Source organism: Larimichthys crocea, chromosome IX, assembly GCF_000972845.2.
Source record: "Larimichthys crocea isolate SSNF chromosome IX, L_crocea_2.0, whole genome shotgun sequence".
In the NCBI taxonomy this organism is placed as follows: Eukaryota; Metazoa; Chordata; class Actinopteri; family Sciaenidae; genus Larimichthys; species Larimichthys crocea.
The window spans coordinates 8,376,904-8,395,328 of record NC_040019.1 but is presented as its reverse complement, the minus strand read 5'-3'; the positions used below and the strand labels follow the sequence as shown (position 1 = coordinate 8,395,328).

Here is an 18,425-nt window from a genome sequence, read left to right as displayed (position 1 = left end):
TGGAAGGTGAGCAGAGGGGAGCAAGCTGCAGCTTGCAGGGAGGCAACACCATCAACAAAGAGCCATTTAATTAGTATTTTCATCCATGCTGTATCAATCTTAAATCATACTTGTGTGGATACCCCCCCTTCTGCCATAGTTTTTTGCTGCATTTCATCTTGGAAGAAGAGTGTCAAGGTCCTTGTCATAGTGTGAAACCGACTGAGACAGCCAGCAGCAGTCTGTCACTGCAGCTGAAAAACAATATCAGTAGGAATACAAGAGCGCCATACTACTAAATCTTCTCACGTCGTGTCGTGTTTGCTCATGACTAAATAAGTGCTGCAATGATTAGTCGATTAGTCACTTAATCACAAGGAAAACTTTCACATTTGAACTTCTCAAATGTGAATATTTTCTGGATTGAGTAGTCCGCTATGACAGTAAACTGAATATTTTTAAGTTGTGGATAGTTGTGATTCGCATTTTTCACCATTTTCGGACACTTTTTGGACCAAACAACCAGTCGATTAATTAAGAAAATGATGAACAGATTAATTGATAATGAAAATAATCGTCGGTTGCAGGCCTAAAACTATATGGCCAAAAGTATATGGACACCCTCATGTAATGAGTGAGCATCTCCTTCCAAAACCACAGGACATTAATATGTTGCTGTAACAGGCTCCACTTTCTGGGAAGGCTTTGCAAACAGCCACACTAAAGTATGCACACAGGGGGTGTCCACACTAATCCTTCCGTTTCTGTGCTTTGTATCATCAGCCTCCATGTCTTGTGTGTGTGTGTTGTGTGTGTGTTGTGTTGTGTTGTGTTTGTATGAGGTTGTGTCTACAGGGCACATGTGGATGTGTGTGTGTTTCGCATTCCTAGACAGCATACCAGCAAAGGTCGGGGCAAGTCGGGGCACATTCGCTGATCCTTTTTTCAGCTCTGTTAAAAATGCGTTGCTCCACACATGAGTAAAACATTTTGATATCTATATTTGTTTTATTTGTGTGTTTTGAACAGAGGAAGTACTCGTGTGAAAGTGACCCCGGGTTATAAGGAGGAGCAATGTGCCCCCGCTCTGTCTTTAGAGATGAAGAAGCCTGTGGATCTGGAGGCCCCCATCACCAGGTAGGATCAAGTCTCATTGTCCCTTTTTATCTCTGTTTTATGGTTTTGTCTCACTCTGTTGTGTCTTCATGTCTCTCTCTCTCATATTCACACAGTCAAGGTCACCTACACACCTGTGCATTGCTTTACTTGCACATATTTAGTTTCTTCTCATTTCAAATAATGAATTTAAAGTCTTCTAAATTACACACAGGCAACATTTTTAGCCACACTTTAAAGCTTGAAACGTGCACTGATTTTTTTTTTTTAACAGCTTTTTTTTTTTGGATATGCAAAGAATTTCCACCAGTGCTGTTGCTGTTAAAACTGACCCACTCTTTGACCTGTGAAGGGCATTTTGGCTCAGAGTAGTAGCAGCCTGTCATGGAAAGTCAGCGTCGGCAGTGAGAGATGGGTGAGGTGGTGCAAGCGAGAAACTAAGCTCCTCTCACTCCTGTCAAAGTTGTAAACAGAGAGGCCTCCAGAGAGAAATACACAAATATGCAAGGGATGGAGGAGGGTGTAGAGAAAGAGAAGAGTGATGGTAAGATGAGCAGAGGTAGGTGAAAAGGTGTAGTGATAATTGATGAGAGGAACATTTTTGATTTCAGTGTTAGCTGCACAGAACAGAGTGTTCCTTGGAGCATTAATCAACCTTTGTTTTGTGGGCAGTATTCAGGTCATAATGTGTGTATGAATTTGGGGTACTTAGTATTCCTGACCAGTTTTTATTGCTTTATGTCTCTCTGGATTATCAGTGTAATCAGACTGATTGATCGTAATCCTACCTCATGGCTGTGTTTGCTTGTTACACTTTCTGAATGAAGTGTCGCAGTCGAGTTGAGGATGAGTTTGTTCTGTTCACTTTCTCTGATGAGGCTCATGGCCATTTTAGATGGCTCAGCATTCATTCGCCATATTTCAAGTTTATTTTAGTGAATGATATTATTTTCAGGTAAGGTTATTTTAAGCCTAATGTACTCTGTGTATTAAAAAAAAGCTCTTGGTGGATCTCTAAAACCTTAGTCTGTTAGATAAGAGCCAGAGTCTACTCCCTTCTTGTTTCCTTCTTTTGTGGTGCTTCAGTCTTTGCTAATTTCACTTCTTTTTTGCGCTTCTCTCCTCCTCTTCTAGTTTCTCCCCCACATCCTCCAACTCGACATCTTTGTTTGCAAAATGATAAGAACTGTCACTCGCTCCGTGTTCTTTCTTTCTTTCTTCTTCTTCTTATTGTTCCTGTTTTTCGTTCGTCTTCTTGTTTGTATTGTCTGCGTCTTCTGCGTCACATCTCCTCCGCTGTCTGCACTCGACAGAGATTACAGGGTAGTCGTCTGAATGTGAGCGCTCTCTTGGCATTTTCGCAGGCGCAGCTCGATTCCACAGGAGATGAGTGGGTGTCTCCTGCTGTGAAACTACAGTAGAAGTCGTCGCCTCCTCCACAGTCGAAGTCCACTGTGCTTAACTTCCTTTCATTTGTCTCTTTCCTTCTCGCCTATTGGTTGTCCTCTCTCCATGTTCAGTCTTAGACCTCTCATGCTTTTTGAAAGACAATGAAGCGCTTTAGCCTCACACACGCACACACACACTGTTTGTTTGTTCCCTCGTGTATAAGAAGACAGTGAGACTTGGCACGGGCAGCTACGTGCCCTCATCACAGCTGGTCAGTAAAAGTTTCAGGCTTCACTCAGAGGGCACAGCTGGACGATGACTAGTCGACTGTTTTCTAACACTCCTACCACCCCTGACTGTTTTCTTTTACTACCTCCTGCATTCTATTCATTTAAACCTCAATGCTCACATCTGCATTTCTTCTTCTTCCCACCAGTCTGCAGTCCCTCCAGGAGGACTTATTGGTATGTACCGCAGACGGCTACCTCCATGTACTGCACTGGGACGGGCTAGGCAGCAACGGACGCAAGGCCATCTGCCTCACTACCATCCCCTTCTCGCTAGACCTGCAGTCTGCTCGAGGTTAGAGACTCCAGCTGTCACATTTTGACTACAGCGACCTCTGTATTGTCCAGTGTTTGCCTAACTTCAGCTCTAGCCCCAGTCTTTTGTTACACTGAATACTTAAATCTCTGTACGTGTGTGTGTGTAGGTGGTCCCTCCCTGGACTTGGAGGGAGTGTATATCCGTTGCATGGAGTATTGCCTGACCCTGGATGGCTTTGCTGTGGTACTGAGTGACGGACGGCTGGGCTTCATCACACCACTCAGCAACACCATCACTGCAGATGTAAGAATACTCAACACTACGGGACAAAGACAAGATCTAAATCCAGATGATGACAAATAGTACAATAGTTACAGTATTTTAAACTTTATGAAAGACTCACAGTAGATTAAGCCTGTATAATTCTCTATGCACATGAGCATCATCAACTGACCCCATGACAGAAGAACCACCATGATAACCAGGAAAATCCCCCAATTTTATGCAGAATTTTCTGATTTGTAAAAAGAGAAACTGAATGTTCTGTTCACCTTTTGAGTAGAAAATGCAATCTATAATCTGGCCATATTCTGGGGTATTTGTGTGTCACGAGTCATAGGTATAGATATCAAGGCTGACAAATAGATACATAGGTGCAACGTGAGCAAACACTGAAATGAGTGAGAAAGTTTCTGGCAAGTTTTCTGACAAGCGACTGCACTTTTACCAGACAGGAGAGACAGACAGATGATGCAACATGTTCAGGTCAACAGGTTTTCAGATTTTATGGAGGCAGCACCAGATTTCTTCTTTTATTAATATCATGATAATATAATTCAGTACGGGGCTTGCAGTTATTACTTTATCTTGGCAGGAATTAAACAGTGATGACTCCATCGGTTAGATATCTTTTCATATCCAAGCGAGTGAGATAGGCTTGAAACGATGTCCATGAAATTGAAATGTGGGTGTTGTGGTCACCATCAAGATGATTGTGTCAGATATAAAACGGTAAATTAAAATCGTGACCGAGCGTTCTGCTGATAAAGTGTGTTTTTAATTCTCTGCTGGTTAAAAAATAAAGTTAAGAATAAATGTGTTTAAAGGACCTGCAGATGACGTCATACACACATTCAGTTATTTGTGATTCAGTTTTCTGTGTGTGTGTGTTCACAGCAGCTGCAGGGCGTCTGGGCAGCAGATGTGACTGATGGCACCTGCGTGGCTGTCAACAACAAGTACAGACTGATGGCGTTTGGCTGTGCCAGGTACGTGTCGCCCTGTCCGTGTCTTTACAATACAAGGATGGGAAGAAGACTGGGCTGTGGGTTTTGCGCACATCCGCGTGTTACAGAGATGGATTGTTGTCCGTGTGGTTTGTGTGTCCAGTGTGAGAATCTGTCAGTTTGTGTTTGCAGAGGGCTAAGTAGTGTGTGCTTGTGCAATCTGCCAAGTTGGCAGGAATGTCTCTACTTTATTGCTCCCCGCTCTCCTTTCCTTCAAGATTTTGTCTTCTACCTCACTGAAACAACGTGGACACACACACACACACAAACAGTGTTAAAGTTCTTCATGTAATTATTGTCCAAACAGTCATCTGCAGACAGGAAGAGAAAGTAGAGCCTAAAATCAGAGTGTCAGAGTGCTTGTTAACTCTGATGTAGACCCAAAATGACCTTGATTTTATTGCTGGGATTAATGTATGCGCATGTGTGTGTGTGTTGAATGTGAATGCGCAGTCACCTGTGTGCAGACATGGGAGTAGTTCAAAGCATAGAAGTGTAGCTTGGAGCTATTGCCACAGCTGCACATTACAAATTAGTATTGAGGCAGCCGTGTGTTACTACACTCCTCATATTCCGACAGGCAGCAGGTTATAGCTGTTAAAGTCTGTTTGTTTTCATTACAGCGGCTCAGTACTGGTGTACATGATAGACACCACGACAGGATCCATGCAGCTCTCACACAAGCTGGAGCTCACCCCAAAACACTACCCAGGTATCACCTGCCTCCGCTCTTCTCCTTCTCCGTCCCGCTTCGTCTCTGTCCTCTCTTCATGGGTCTCTCTGGGTCATGCCCCTACACAAATTCCTGGTTGAGATAACTCGCATTCTTTCAGCTGTCTCTCTCCTGGGTGCACATGCCTTTGTTTCCCCTTAGTTCACATCTGTTTTAGTTGAGACTCTTGTAATCTAGTCCTAAAACCACAGCTCCCCCTAGTGGTGGAGCATCACCACTCTAACAATGCATCTGTTGTCAGGGTATCTGCAGGAATTATTGTTATATACTGCTGGGAAGTACAGAAGGAAATATGATGTCATAATAATAATAATTAATAATTCTAGGCCATATGATACTTTGGCCACAATGATTGTAGAACAGGCATTGAAGTGCATTCAGTGTTGCGTTAAAAAGGTCTTAGATCTTCAGCTTAACTCCAAAAAACCCAGATGTTAGCACTGATATTGAAACACACAGAGACAACACATATGATGATCGTGTCTCACAGACACTCAGCTACTGCAATCTCATTCTCCTTTGGTGTCATTCAGAGCTTTTCCTCCTAATTAAGATGGAAAACAACAGACCAAACAATTAATGAGCTCAGTGCGTCCGCAAGAAGACAATATTCAAAAGCAGAGTGTTTCCCAGTCATACTGCGATAAAGAAGAATGTAATATAATGTGGTTCACTATCAAATATGAGACGACTATTAAAGCTTTATGAATCCTGATAACTTCTCTGTATTATTTGCATGTTCAGACACCTATAACAAGACGGGCCCAGTCAAGCTGATCTGCTGGTCACCTGACTACAGCGTTGCCATGGTTACGTGGGAGCGTGGCGGCCTATCGCTGTGGAGTGTATTTGGAGCTCACCTCATCTGCACTCTGGGAGAGGATTTTGCGTAGGTTCACAAACACACACACGCATACACACACACACACTAATGCATACACACTTCATTTAAATTCATATCAACCTTTGTATTTTTTATTTTGTTTTTTTAATTTTTGTGTCCTCCCCTCAGGTATCGTTCTGATGGTACCAAGAAGGACCCCATTAAAATCAGCTCTATGGTAAGTGAGCTTATTCAACACTCTCTGTTTAAGAGATTAATGGGTACAGAGATTAAAATTTGATTAGAAAGTAATTGGAGTAATTGTAAATCTTGACAGTTGGCAGTTTAAAGTGACAGCGTTGTGGTTATGTTGAGATTCAGTAACTTCTCAACACTGTTATTTACACAAGCTATGTAAACCACTATTATTGATTCTGTTCATTGCATGTTTTATTGCAAACACACAGTTTGCCTGTTAAATATATAATGTAATGTTTTTGTAACCGTGCGTACTGATTGACTCACCCTTTCCAGAGTTGGGGAGCAGAGGGGTACCACCTGTGGGTGCTCCCTAACAAACAGGAGAGGAGAAGGCAGGAGGAGCAACAGCAACAGCAGCATCAGCAGCAGCAGGAGGAGGGGGTGGTAGAGGAGGAGGAGGAGGAGATGGTCACACCTCCTCCCTCCTCCCTGCAGGCCGGCATACTGCAGTTCCACTTCATCAAGAGTGCCCTCACAGTCAACCCCTGCACGGTGAGAGGAAACACATCCTCAGTTTTTGTGAACACTCACATTCAAACACACACATTAAATATTCACGCTCCGTTTGCTCCTCTCTCTGCTGCACAGAGTAACCAGGAGCAGGTGTTGCTCCACGGCGAAGACCGCCTCTACCTGACCTGCGGTGACCCCACGCAGGTCAACAACACCTCTGACACACACCCGCACACACACTTACACCCACATGACGGCAGCCCGCTGCACCATTCCCCCAACCCCGACTCCTCTCTCTCTCAGGGACTCAGCACTTTACTGGGACACAAGCACTGGCACGTGGTCCAGGTAAGGATGCACAGTCGTCTCACATCATCATGTAACGTTGACAAGAGTTTTTAAATGTGTCACCAATGTGGCTACTATTGCATCTCTTAGCAACAGAGACTTTTGTGGCTGCTAAAGATATTTAAAACATTTATTAAACTGCCAGTATATTTGTTTCTTAATAATTTGGAGGAATAAAAGTCCCAAACTTAAAAAACCTCAACATAATATAATGTGATATATAATATAATATAACATTTTTTATTAAACAATTTATGTTGGAGATGTATTCTGCTTAAAAATCAGTGTCTTGAACTTGATTGCGTGTATATAGTTTAGTGGACATAAGTTTCTCATAGTATTTTGTATTCCTCTAGATTCACAGCACATACCTAGAGAGCAACTGGCCTATACGGGTAAGTGTGGGAATGTGTGTGTGTGTGTTTGTATTTTTTTAGCCACCTGGCCACATGTGTGCTCATATGCTTGAAAAATGCTGCAATATCGCCGAGTTTACAAAGCAGTAATGTTCACAGAGTAAAACAATTACACTGCATTCACGTGTGTGTGTACATAAGCAGACTTATCATCACCTACTTCATCTTTTATGATGGATGGCTTTGCAAACATACTTGACGTGTCAGTTTATCAGTTTACAGGTGCTCAATAAAAATGTCTGTAAAGCTGTGTTCTGTTGATATTGATTGTGTGTGTGTGTGTGTGTGTGTGTGTGTGTGTGTGTGTGTACAGTTTGCAGCCATAGACACGGCAGGCCAGTGCATGGCTGTAGCAGGGAGGCGAGGCTTTGCACACTACTCCTTATTCACAAGGAAATGGAAGCTGTTTGGAAATATCACTCAGGTACACTCTATATAAATGGCTTCATTAGTTATAGTATAAGTCAGTTAATGAACAACTGGTGACTGGAAAGTTTCTTTTTTATTTCCCTTGTCTGTAGGAGCAGAACATGACGGTGACCGGAGGTCTGGCTTGGTGGAACGACTTTGTGGTGGTGGCCTGTTATAATTTTATAGACCAGCAAGAGCAGGTGAGACTAAAGAACCACTTACTTCATCGTTGTTCCACATAAATCTCAGTGTTCCTTTCTGTTCGTCATGATTCTATAGCTGTGTCTCATTCCCTCTCTTGTCCCTCTGTTGACACTAGTTGAGACTCTATCAACGCTCGACCAACCTGGACAATGCCTTTGCGTCTGTCACCAAGCTGCACTCAGACACTCTGCTGCTCAACGTCTTCAGAGACATGGTCATCCTGTTCAGAGCCGACTGCTCCATCTGCCTCTATAGCATAGAAAGGAGGAACGACAGGTGGGCCCACATCGGTCTTGACTTTACAACTTAGGGCGCTTCCATACCGGGATAGTCCAGGGGACTCAGATCGATCTAAAATTTAACACCGTTATTTGGTTTGGTTTACTTTCACACTGCACTTTTGAAAACAGACCAAACCGCCTGGACAATGTCATGCAGTTACAACAGCTGGTCATTTGGGGGTGGTATTGCCCGAATAAGCACTCACCAGGAAGAAGAAAACCTGGCTCATCAATTGGCTGCCTTGTTCACAACAAAAACAAACAATGGATCAACACCAAATTTTTGCAATCTTGGTGTTTCTGTTGTTACTTTGGTGTTTAAACCTAATTGGCTCTTCACATGAAGCTGCCCAGTATGAGCAGCACACGAGGGCAGCGAGCTATCCAGCATGTTGCTCTCCACATGACATGAATGCAGCAGTAGCGAAAAAGACAACGGAGAGCGAGAGACTTCCTCTCTTTGGTTCGCTGGATAGTCCGTTAGCATTTCCCCACTGTGAGCAAATCGCACCAGGGTTCACTTGCAACCAAACCGAGATCCACGTTTTCAGGTGGACTAAAGTTCGGATGAGTTTTCACTCAAAGTGGACTGTTCAACTATCTTTAAAGCTCTGGTGTGAAAGCGCCCTTTAAGCACTCACTATCACATTTCTGGCATTAATCTGCCAGGCTTGTCCTAGAGTTCGTAGTAATATTTGTTTTGTTTTTTTTTGTGCCTTGTAACAGTGAAATGTTCCAGATGGCCTCTACACACTAAACCTTTATTCACTGTTTATCCACAGTAATTCACATTTTGCATCCACAAAACTAATTCTAAGACTTTTAAGAGATGGCAGCATCTTTTGTAAACTGGATACTACTCTACATGTTGAACACTGTTTCTCTTCCTTTCACATGCTCCAGCAGCAGTGAAATTCCTGGCACCAGTAATCATAATAGTGTTAGGTAATAGTGTTACCGCCATATTTTCCCTCGAGAAAAGAGGCTTTTAGTAAACCCGTCACATGACACAACCGGGCATCGGCTTTATGTCTGTCCGAGACATTGTTTTTAATGAATCGCAAAACTATGTGAGAATTGTAAAGATTTCGACCTAGTTAAATATTTTTAGTGATTTTTTTTTTGTGTGTGTGTGTGATTTTTGAGTAAATGTAATCAGATGACTTCATAATATTTCAGTACGCTGCAAGTTCTTTGTCAGCATTTCAGAACATCGTGGATGGTGTTAAAGTCCTCCTAGTCTTTCTCTCTCATTTTCGTGCATTAGTGTTTTTACCTTGAAGTCACAATGACTTACAAAACAGATTATCTCTATTTCATGTTCCAGTCCACACCCGACAGCCAGCGTGGAGTTATTGCAGGAGGTGTCAATGTCCCGCTACATCCCTCACCCTGCCCTTGTGGTTTCTGTCACGCTCACCTCTGTGCGCACAGAGACCGGCATCACATTGAAAGCCCCGCAGCAGGTAACAATAACAACAACACACACACACTGATCTATATTGTCTCTATAGCCGCATGTACATTAATGATTTATGTGTGTGTCCATCTCAGGCCTGCATGGCAGAGAGCATCATGTTGAATCTGGCTGGCCAGCTGATCATGCTGCAGAGGGACCGCTCAGGCCCGCAGGTACGAGAGAAGGAGACGCCGGCCAACAGCAAGAAGCTGGTGAGACCAAACACCTCACTGAATTTTGACTTTGTGTGATTACAAATAATGTATCACCCCCTTGCTTTATAAAATATTACATTCATTATGATTAGTTTTTGGCTCCGGTAGACATTTAGCCATCGTGAATAAAATTTATTAAGCAATGCCGTGTTATTACGTGGTCTCAAGTTACACTGCTTTGTGCGTCAGTGCAACAAGAGCTTGTTTTGTTTTGTTTTTTTAACTGTGCTCTTGCTACAACAAAGCACACACAGAAGCAGTAACTAATACTAAAGCAACCTACAGCTTATGCGTCAACTTGGCTTAGCTTGCTTTGTGTTTATATTCCTGGTATATTTACACTGCGTTGTGCGTCAAGAGCTTGTTTTTTTTTAACTGTGCTCTTGCTACAACCAAGCACAGAAGAAATAACTAATACTGAAACAACCTACAGCGTCTGGGTCAACTTGGCTTAGCTTGCTTTGTGTTTATATTCCTGGTATATTCAGTATTCAGTAGTTTATGGCAGGCGATGTTCATGCTTGATGATCTGTTACACACTGGTTCCTCTTGTCCAACACATTTCATTCTTTTGTTGTTACCTGTGTTAATCTGCATCTTTGTCCCATAGCTACCATTTTGTCCTCCGGTGGTGCTGGCCCAGTGTGTGGAGAACGTGTGGACCACCTGTCGCTCCAATAAGAAGAAGCGACACCTGCTGGAGGCCCTGTGGTTGTCCTGCGGTGAGGCAGGCATGAAAGTCTGGCTGCCACTGTTCCCCCGAGACCACCGCAAGCCCCATTCCTTCCTCTCCAGACGCATCATGCTGCCCTTCCACATCAACATCTACCCTCTGGCTGTGCTGTTTGAGGACGCCCTTGTATTGGGGGCAACCAATGAGACTGTGCTCTATGATGGGCTGCAGGGATCCTCTGAGCCGCTGGAGGCGCTGTTTCCCTACTGCACCGTAGAGAGGACCTCCCAGATCTACCTCCACCACATCCTGAGGCAGCTACTGGTTCGCAACCTGGGTGAACAGGTATGTGGAGCCTCCGGTCTCATGTCAGCTTTGTTAAGGAGTGGCGGTGATACCAGTGAAGAAACAAACACAAATATACTTTACTCACACAAACTCAAGTCTGACTGTTTACAAAGTACATAAACTCAGTCTGTTCTTTGCACTCTCCCGCAGGCTCTGATGCTGGCTCAGTCATGTGCCTCCCTCCCCTACTTCCCCCACGTCATGGAGCTGATGGTGCACGTCGTGCTGGAAGAAGAGGCGACATCGCGGGAACCCATCCCCGACCCTCTGCTTCCCACCGTGGCCAAGTTTATCACCGAGTTCCCCCTCTTCCTCCAGACCATCGTCCACTGTGCCAGGAAGACGGAGTACGCCCTGTGGAACTACCTGTTCGCCGCCGTGGGAAACCCCAAAGATCTGTTCGAGGAGTGTCTCATGGCTCAAGACCTGGACACAGCAGCCTCCTATCTGATTATACTGCAGGTAGTGACTCGTGTTACCTCTTCAGTTAGATGTCATAGCATAATACAGAAGATGCACACGTAACTAAACCTGTTTAGGGTGTCATGATGTCATATAATGCTCACTCTGTCTCTATCATTGGTGTAAAGAACATGGAGGTTCCAGCAGTGAGCAGACAGCACGCCACTCTACTCTTCAACACGGCGCTTGAGCAGGGCAAGTGGGACCTCTGCCGGCACATGATCCGATTCCTCAAAGCCATCGGCTCTGGAGAGATGGAGACTCCGCCCCCAACGCCCACCACTCAGGTAAAAAAAAAAATCCCTGCATGTTTTATTTTGACTCTTATCTATTGATGTTAGATCAGTAATTCATGTTTGACATGAATATTCCTGTTCTAAGATCAAGACATGACAATTAATAACAGTCCGTCATAAAGAAACGCAGCACATATTTTGTCGCGAGGAATTTGCCGTACCATCAGGCGTCGTGCCCCTCAAACATTAACCTGTAAGCATGAAATCATAAACTGTGTATCTCTGTCTTCAGGAACCAAGCTCGACCGGGGGGTTTGAGTTCTTCAGAAATCGAAGCATCAGTTTGTCGCAGTCTGCAGACTCCATCGCCACGGGCAAGTTCAACCTGCAGAAGACCTTCAGTATGCCCTCCGGACCCTCTGTTAAAGGGTGTGTGTCCCACACAAACAGTAACCCAGAGATTGATAGAGACTTACTGTGATATCTAAATGTTTCCGCTCTCTCTCTTTCTTCCGGTGTTCATTCCTGTCAGTCGGGACGTGGAGTGTGCAGAGAACATGTACATCGATATGATGCTCTGGCGTCACGCCCGCCACCTCCTGGAGCAGGTGCGCCTCCGCGACCTGGGATGCTTCTCCGCACAGCTGGGCTTCGAACTCATCGGCTGGTTGTGCCGCGAACGAAACCGCGTGGCCCGCATCGAAGACTTTGTCTCGGCTTTGAAGAGGCTGCATAAGGATTTCCTGTGGCCCTTCCCTGTTATTCCCGTGGGAAGCCTTAGCTCACCCCTGAAGAACGGACGCTGTCGCACAGGTCAGTCAGACAGGAAACCTCACGTCATTTATTTAATTAACTAAAACTTAAAAGTCTCTTTTTAATACTTCATGGTGTTTCTTTTTGTCACACAAAGTGCTGAGCACACGCCTGCTGAAGTCCCAGTCAGCTGACAGCCTGTTGAACAGTGACATGGACACAGCGCCCCCTCAGGCGGCTCCCACCAATCACACCTGGCTGGACGGGCTCGGACAAAGAGCCAAAGACATAGACACGGCCTCGTCTGCTCACTCCAACCAACACTCACCACAGACACACGATGCATTCCTGTCCCTGCTCACCAACAAAGGTGATAACACTCGGGACAGTTAATCTAAGTAACTGTTAATGGTGTAACTTCCTGTTTTAACATTCTTTCACGTGTCACGTCTCTAGTGGAAGAGTACAGCGTCGGCTCGGCCACAGACTTGACAGAGACCAGCTCGGTGGTGGACGGCGATTGGACGATGGTTGACGAGAACTCCTCCACTCTGAGCCTGAGCCAGGCCGAGTTAGAGCACATCTCCATGGAGCTGGCCAACAAAGGCCCGCACAAGTCACAGGTGCAGCTCAGGTGAGATACCACCACTAAAACATCACCCTGGTCAATTCCAAGGTGAAACCAGAGCCAGCATGTGACAGCTGTGCGTCTCGTCGTCCTTCAGGTATCTCCTTCATGTGTTCACGGAGGCGGGCTGTCTGGAGTGGTGTGTAGTGATTGGTTTGATCCTGCGGGACGCCAACGTCATAAAGCAGGTGATCGGCTTCCTGGACAGCCCAGAGGTTCCTCAAGAAACTGTGCAGAGTGTCCGAAGCGGCTTGTTGGCTGTCGACACATGGGCCTCCACTGACTGGTGGGTAGAGCGTCTGACCAGATGTGTTATTATCGCTCCAGCTTGTGTCTTTCAATTTTTATTTTGGCTTTTATGAGACAATTTAGACACGTTTAGGTCACACTAATCTTTTTCTCTCACCTTTTTCCAGCCTTGGGTACAAACCATTTCTCAACCTGATCCAGCCGCAGCTGCAGCTGCTGATGGATTCGGCAATAGGCGAGCAGGTGCAGCCCGAGGCCTTTCAGCCCATCAGCCAGAGCTCCAAGCTCGGCGGCTCCGAGGGGCTGGGAGGCGCCGCGGTGCCGCGGGCGGAGGACAGTAGAGGAGTAGCGGCTCCGCTGGGCCTCGCCCTACCCTCTCTGGAACCCACAGGAGGTTTCTCCCGTCCCCCCTCTGAGGACTGTCCTCCCGAACAGACAGAGGAGCAGGGGGACGAGGAGGGAGCCTACGACTGCACCTTGTCCTGAAACCAGGAGCCTCCTCTGGATTCTAACCTGTGAACTTTGGACTCTGGTGGGAGAGAGAGGAGGAAGCAGTAGTAGCAGCAGTGGCTTGAAAAACTTTGTGTGTGTGCGTGTTTGTGAGTGTGTGTGGGTGAGTGTGTGTGAGGGTGTGTGTGTGTGTGTGTGCACAGAAAGTACCTCTCCTGCAGGTTCTTACTTCAGTCAGTATTATCCACTCTGAGATTTGCCCTTTTGTGTCGACTAGAAACCCCTGTGGATACCGACAGAGCGACAGAGTGTGCCCGACTGGCACAAAGACATCACAGCACAACCAGAGCCAGGGTTCAGTCTGACGGTAAACAGCCTCACCTGTGTCAGTCAGTACGTTTCTACATCAGGTTGTGGTATTTGGAAGCTGTAGACCAGCACAGGAAAGCACCAGGCTTTTTGTTTTAATTCCAAGACAGATGTTTTGTGTGTGTAGCTTTTCTTTGTGCAACTGGAGACTTTCTTCTTCCTTTTTTTTTTTTTTCCCCCTCACTGTCCAGACAAAAAGCTCCATTGTTTCCTTTTTGGTTTAACGCAGTGCAAGTATCAGTTCAAAGGCAAAAAAAAAAAACACCTGCGGGCAGCATCACGCTACGTCGCTTAAAAGCAAAAATGTAGAACAAAGCTCTCGATGCGCACACGAGTGTGCGTCCGAGCCGACGAGTAAGTAAATGTGCAGGTCTGTTTGTGTGCACAAGAGGTGTTTCATACTTTCATACCTCATATGATTTTAAAATATTTTGTGATACCTTTTTTTCAATAATGTAACAGTGTACAAGATAACATTATTTTTCTATCACCTCGTCCCTCCTGAGTGTCCCTCGCTCATAGTATGAATTCTGTGTAATTCTTGAGAAGTTACAACTTTAAAGATTTCTAAGAAAGTGATCTCTCTGAGAAGAATCCACTGTTGCGAGTGCAGACTAGTTTCTTACCACTGATCAGTACCTCTGCTCATGTATTGTTCACCCCCCTCCCTCTCAGTCCCAGTCCCAGGCCCAAAAGTGTCCGAGGGGAGCCAGAATCAGCCGTGCGCTCTCCTCACATGAAGATTTCAGACATCAGTGAGCAGATTTAAGGCTGCAGTGCGAGCCAAGCGAAGGGTTTCGGGCAAAACAAGAGGCTGTAAAAACCAAATCATGTGATGCTTTATTCAGCTTTTTAAAGTCTCCACTTTGAGAGATTCAAAATGTGTTTCCCCCACCACCACCATCATCATCATCATCAGTAGCCAGGCAGATCCATAATAATGTGTCATTAAAGCCATCCTGCTCTGTAGATTTTCGTACCTATCCCCTTGTTGAACGAGCATTAATCCACTCCCTCGTCCAGTAGTGTTAACCGTGACGCGTCAGTATCGTTTTTAAATAGTGAGGATGAGATTTCATCGGCGGCTGCTTCTCCTGCTGTTGTTGTTGTGTAACGTGACCCTCGTCACCTGAAAAAGGACTTGTATATTTCGTCCGGCTCAACATATCACATCCCCTGAACAGCTTGAGACAATGATGACGGATTTCACCCACGTGCGTTTTTGTGTGCTCCTGCGTGGATTTCTGAGCGCGTGTACCGCATTGTATTGACATGTTTTGGTGACTTCCATCACATGCAATTTGTTTTTAATTGTATTAGTCCTCATTATCACTATTATTTATTGACATTATAGCTGAGTGGTGATTAATGAATTGATGCTCGGTTTGTTTTTATGACTGACAACAAACCCCCCCCCTTCCCCACAAGTAGTTAATCAAAGTCGTGTATTGGCTCTCAAACCACAAGCACTAAAAAAAAGTTCATCACAGATATGTCAGTATTATATTGTGCAATGTATTGAAATGTTACTCAGCTTTATCTTTTATGTTCTCTAGCTGCTTTATTTTTTTTTTTACACCCCCCCCTAGCTGTTTGCTTTTACTTTTCTAGACCAAATCATATTTTATAGATTAATTCTCGCTCTCGTCGGCGTGTACAAGATGAGTTAGGTGTGGTTATCTGTTGTAAGATTCTTTCAACGGTTTCTGTTTTTATGAATTGCCTGTCACGAAAAAAAAGGGCAAAAATGACACTCTACGTCACTCTCCACACAAACCCTGTTGCACCCTCCGCTCTGAACAAGCCTACAGCTACACTACGCTGCTGCGCTGTAAGCTTTACTTGACTTGAAAACGGTAACGTGATGAACCAAAGACTTTACGTCCAGAGGCCTTCTGTTTTAAACCGGTTGTTTCGATTTGAGCACTTGACTCATTATTATGCAGAGAGGGAAGAAAACAACAACACACACACACAAACACACACACAGTCCCCATCCCTCTCATCAGAAATATAACCGTTGATGCTTCAAACTAATGCTGACGGGCATACGAGACAATTTCCTACGGAAATGAATATTGCAGATCTTTTCTGGTTTCCCTTCTCTGCGGGCGAGGAGTGGTCGGTCAGGTGTGTCAGCACTCCCTCCCTCCTGTGTACAGTTGTAAAAGTATTGCCTGTTGTCCTGACTCAGAGTAAAAAGTTTTATTTCTGGGGACGGGAGCAGCAAAACATCCTCAATGCAGTGTAAAGATACTCTCTTGTACATTTGCCTTTTCTACTCATGTTTGGTTTTCTACTTCATTTTTTCCTTGTACATAAAGACCAATAAATTATTTTTAAAAATGGTTAGTTTGCGTCTTTCTTTCAGTCTTTACTATCTTCCACCTAGGTTTTTTTTTGGCACCTAACTACTACTACTTTATCCTACAGAAACCATTTGACTATCACAACGTTCAGCTCATTTAGGACACGATGGCGTGTATTTTACTCATTCGTACCATTCATACTTCTTAAAATATTCAACTTTTTCCCCCACATTCAAATTTTACATAAAAATGAACGGCACAAATTTCAAGTCACACTTTCAGCTTCCACTACTTCTACATACGTCAAACTGTACACAAGACTTTGTACTATTAACTATTCAACTATTTTTAAAATTATTACAGTTTAACTTTGTATTTGTTTTTTTTAATACCTCTACTGTTTTCCAGGCATTTCAGCAGGAGGCATCCACATTGCATTTCCTGCAGGAAACGCAGTCTTCTAGTTAGAAACTGATCTGCTGTTAAAGTAAAATGTTGCAAATAGATATAATACGACACATTTAACGTAATAAGCATTTTAATTGCTGTACAGGTGCTAATTTAATTCAAGCTTTTTGCATAATGTAAAATCATCCCATAACCCTGTAACCAGATTAATCCCAATCGCAACAGTCACATCAATCACTTAATTCCAACTAACAGACAAATATGCAATAAAAAAAATAAAAAAAACGGAAAACAGCAGTTCAAAAGGAGAAACTTAACTGTTACAGTTACTCAAAGTGTCAAATCAATCACAAAAGAAACAAAATGATCAGTATTATTAAAAAAAAAAAAAAAAATCTTAATTTAACTCTTAGAACAAAACCTAAACAGTTCAAGAATCGGGTGAAGAGTCAAGATGTTGGACAAAAAGAAAACACAATCCAGGTAACGATAACAAAACCTTTTTTTAAACATTCATAAAGAGAAAAAAAAGAAAACTACATCCTTCAACAACAGGCGATAAGACATGTCAACGTATATCCCAGGACAGATTTCAGTTCAACTGATATGGACGATTGTTAATTTCTTTTTGTGACTCTTACATGTGATGACGATACAGCTACATCCACGTTTACACTGAATGAAAAAAAAAAAACACACTGTGCAGCACATAGTCACCTCTCAGTCTGAGCTGAGCCACATTAATACATTAGACTCTGTTACAAAGTGACTTTTAAATTCACTGGAACCTAAAAATTAGTTTGTTTTCTCTCCATGTTAAAGCTCTCTAGCAGCGCTCAGTGCGAGCTTTAGTCTGAGTGGGGAGCACCAGTGGCGTCAGACGAGCCATTTCACAGCGTTTACGTCACCTCTTGTTATTCAGCATCCCGTTTAACGTTAGACTTTTCTGTTTCCATGCTTTCAGTACGCCACTTTACAGATTTTTTTAGAAAAATATTCATTTACATTGTTAATAAAGCTTTTTCTCCCATAGACACAACTGTAGCACTTTGAATAAAACAGATTTGCGTGTGTGTGTGTGTGTCACCACACAGCACTGACAGACAGCTACACACTGATGGTGTGTGTGTGTGTGTGTGTGTTTGCTGGAGGCCTTACTTCGACTGAAATGACTCAACTCTAATGTCAACTTGTCATTTGTAGGTTTTCTTCGTTAGATCCGAAGTCAAACAAACATTTCAGAAGCCCGGGCCGCTTTTCACCGTCTACAGTAAAACTTATTTTGTAAAAAGAAAAAAAGAAAAAACACATTCATGGTGCAGATTTCCAAGCACTGCTGTGCTGATTAGACCAGGTTAAAGACAGTGAGGTTCATCTGACTGTTCGGGCTCCATAAACCTGATAATTGATTACAGACTGATGGACTACAGAGAGCCAGCGAGGTGGTCACAGTGCAGGACACACCTGGCCAGCTGTGAAGGAGAAACATTATGCAGTTTAGTGTTTCTGTTTCTGCTGTGGCTCATGTCGACTCTGTCACAGCTACTGAGCAGCACAGAGGTAATGCAGCAGCATCTGTTTGAGAGGAATAAATTATTACATGTATTTATAAAAAAAAAA

The 18,425-nt window shown here is 43.9% G+C and overlaps 1 protein-coding gene across 1 annotated transcript in view; it reads left to right on the top strand.

Moving 5' to 3' along the window:
• ric1 (RIC1 homolog, RAB6A GEF complex partner 1) overlaps positions 1-16,436 on the top strand; it is a 33,522-nt gene extending 17,086 nt beyond the window's left edge. The window contains exons 4-27 of the mRNA XM_019278326.2: positions 1,009-1,116; positions 2,921-3,066; positions 3,197-3,333; positions 4,207-4,298; positions 4,940-5,028; positions 5,794-5,938; positions 6,062-6,110; positions 6,407-6,625; positions 6,722-6,934; positions 7,291-7,329; positions 7,664-7,774; positions 7,872-7,961; positions 8,081-8,241; positions 9,574-9,712; positions 9,801-9,917; positions 10,531-10,938; positions 11,092-11,403; positions 11,532-11,690; positions 11,932-12,068; positions 12,172-12,452; positions 12,550-12,762; positions 12,849-13,026; positions 13,118-13,306; positions 13,437-16,436. Coding sequence (XP_019133871.1) covers positions 1,009-1,116; positions 2,921-3,066; positions 3,197-3,333; positions 4,207-4,298; positions 4,940-5,028; positions 5,794-5,938; positions 6,062-6,110; positions 6,407-6,625; positions 6,722-6,934; positions 7,291-7,329; positions 7,664-7,774; positions 7,872-7,961; positions 8,081-8,241; positions 9,574-9,712; positions 9,801-9,917; positions 10,531-10,938; positions 11,092-11,403; positions 11,532-11,690; positions 11,932-12,068; positions 12,172-12,452; positions 12,550-12,762; positions 12,849-13,026; positions 13,118-13,306; positions 13,437-13,755 — 4,051 coding nt within the window. The 3' untranslated portion in view covers positions 13,756-16,436. The remainder of the gene's footprint in view (positions 1-1,008; positions 1,117-2,920; positions 3,067-3,196; positions 3,334-4,206; positions 4,299-4,939; positions 5,029-5,793; positions 5,939-6,061; positions 6,111-6,406; positions 6,626-6,721; positions 6,935-7,290; positions 7,330-7,663; positions 7,775-7,871; positions 7,962-8,080; positions 8,242-9,573; positions 9,713-9,800; positions 9,918-10,530; positions 10,939-11,091; positions 11,404-11,531; positions 11,691-11,931; positions 12,069-12,171; positions 12,453-12,549; positions 12,763-12,848; positions 13,027-13,117; positions 13,307-13,436) is intronic.
• The last annotated feature ends 1,989 nt before the right edge of the window (positions 16,437-18,425 follow it).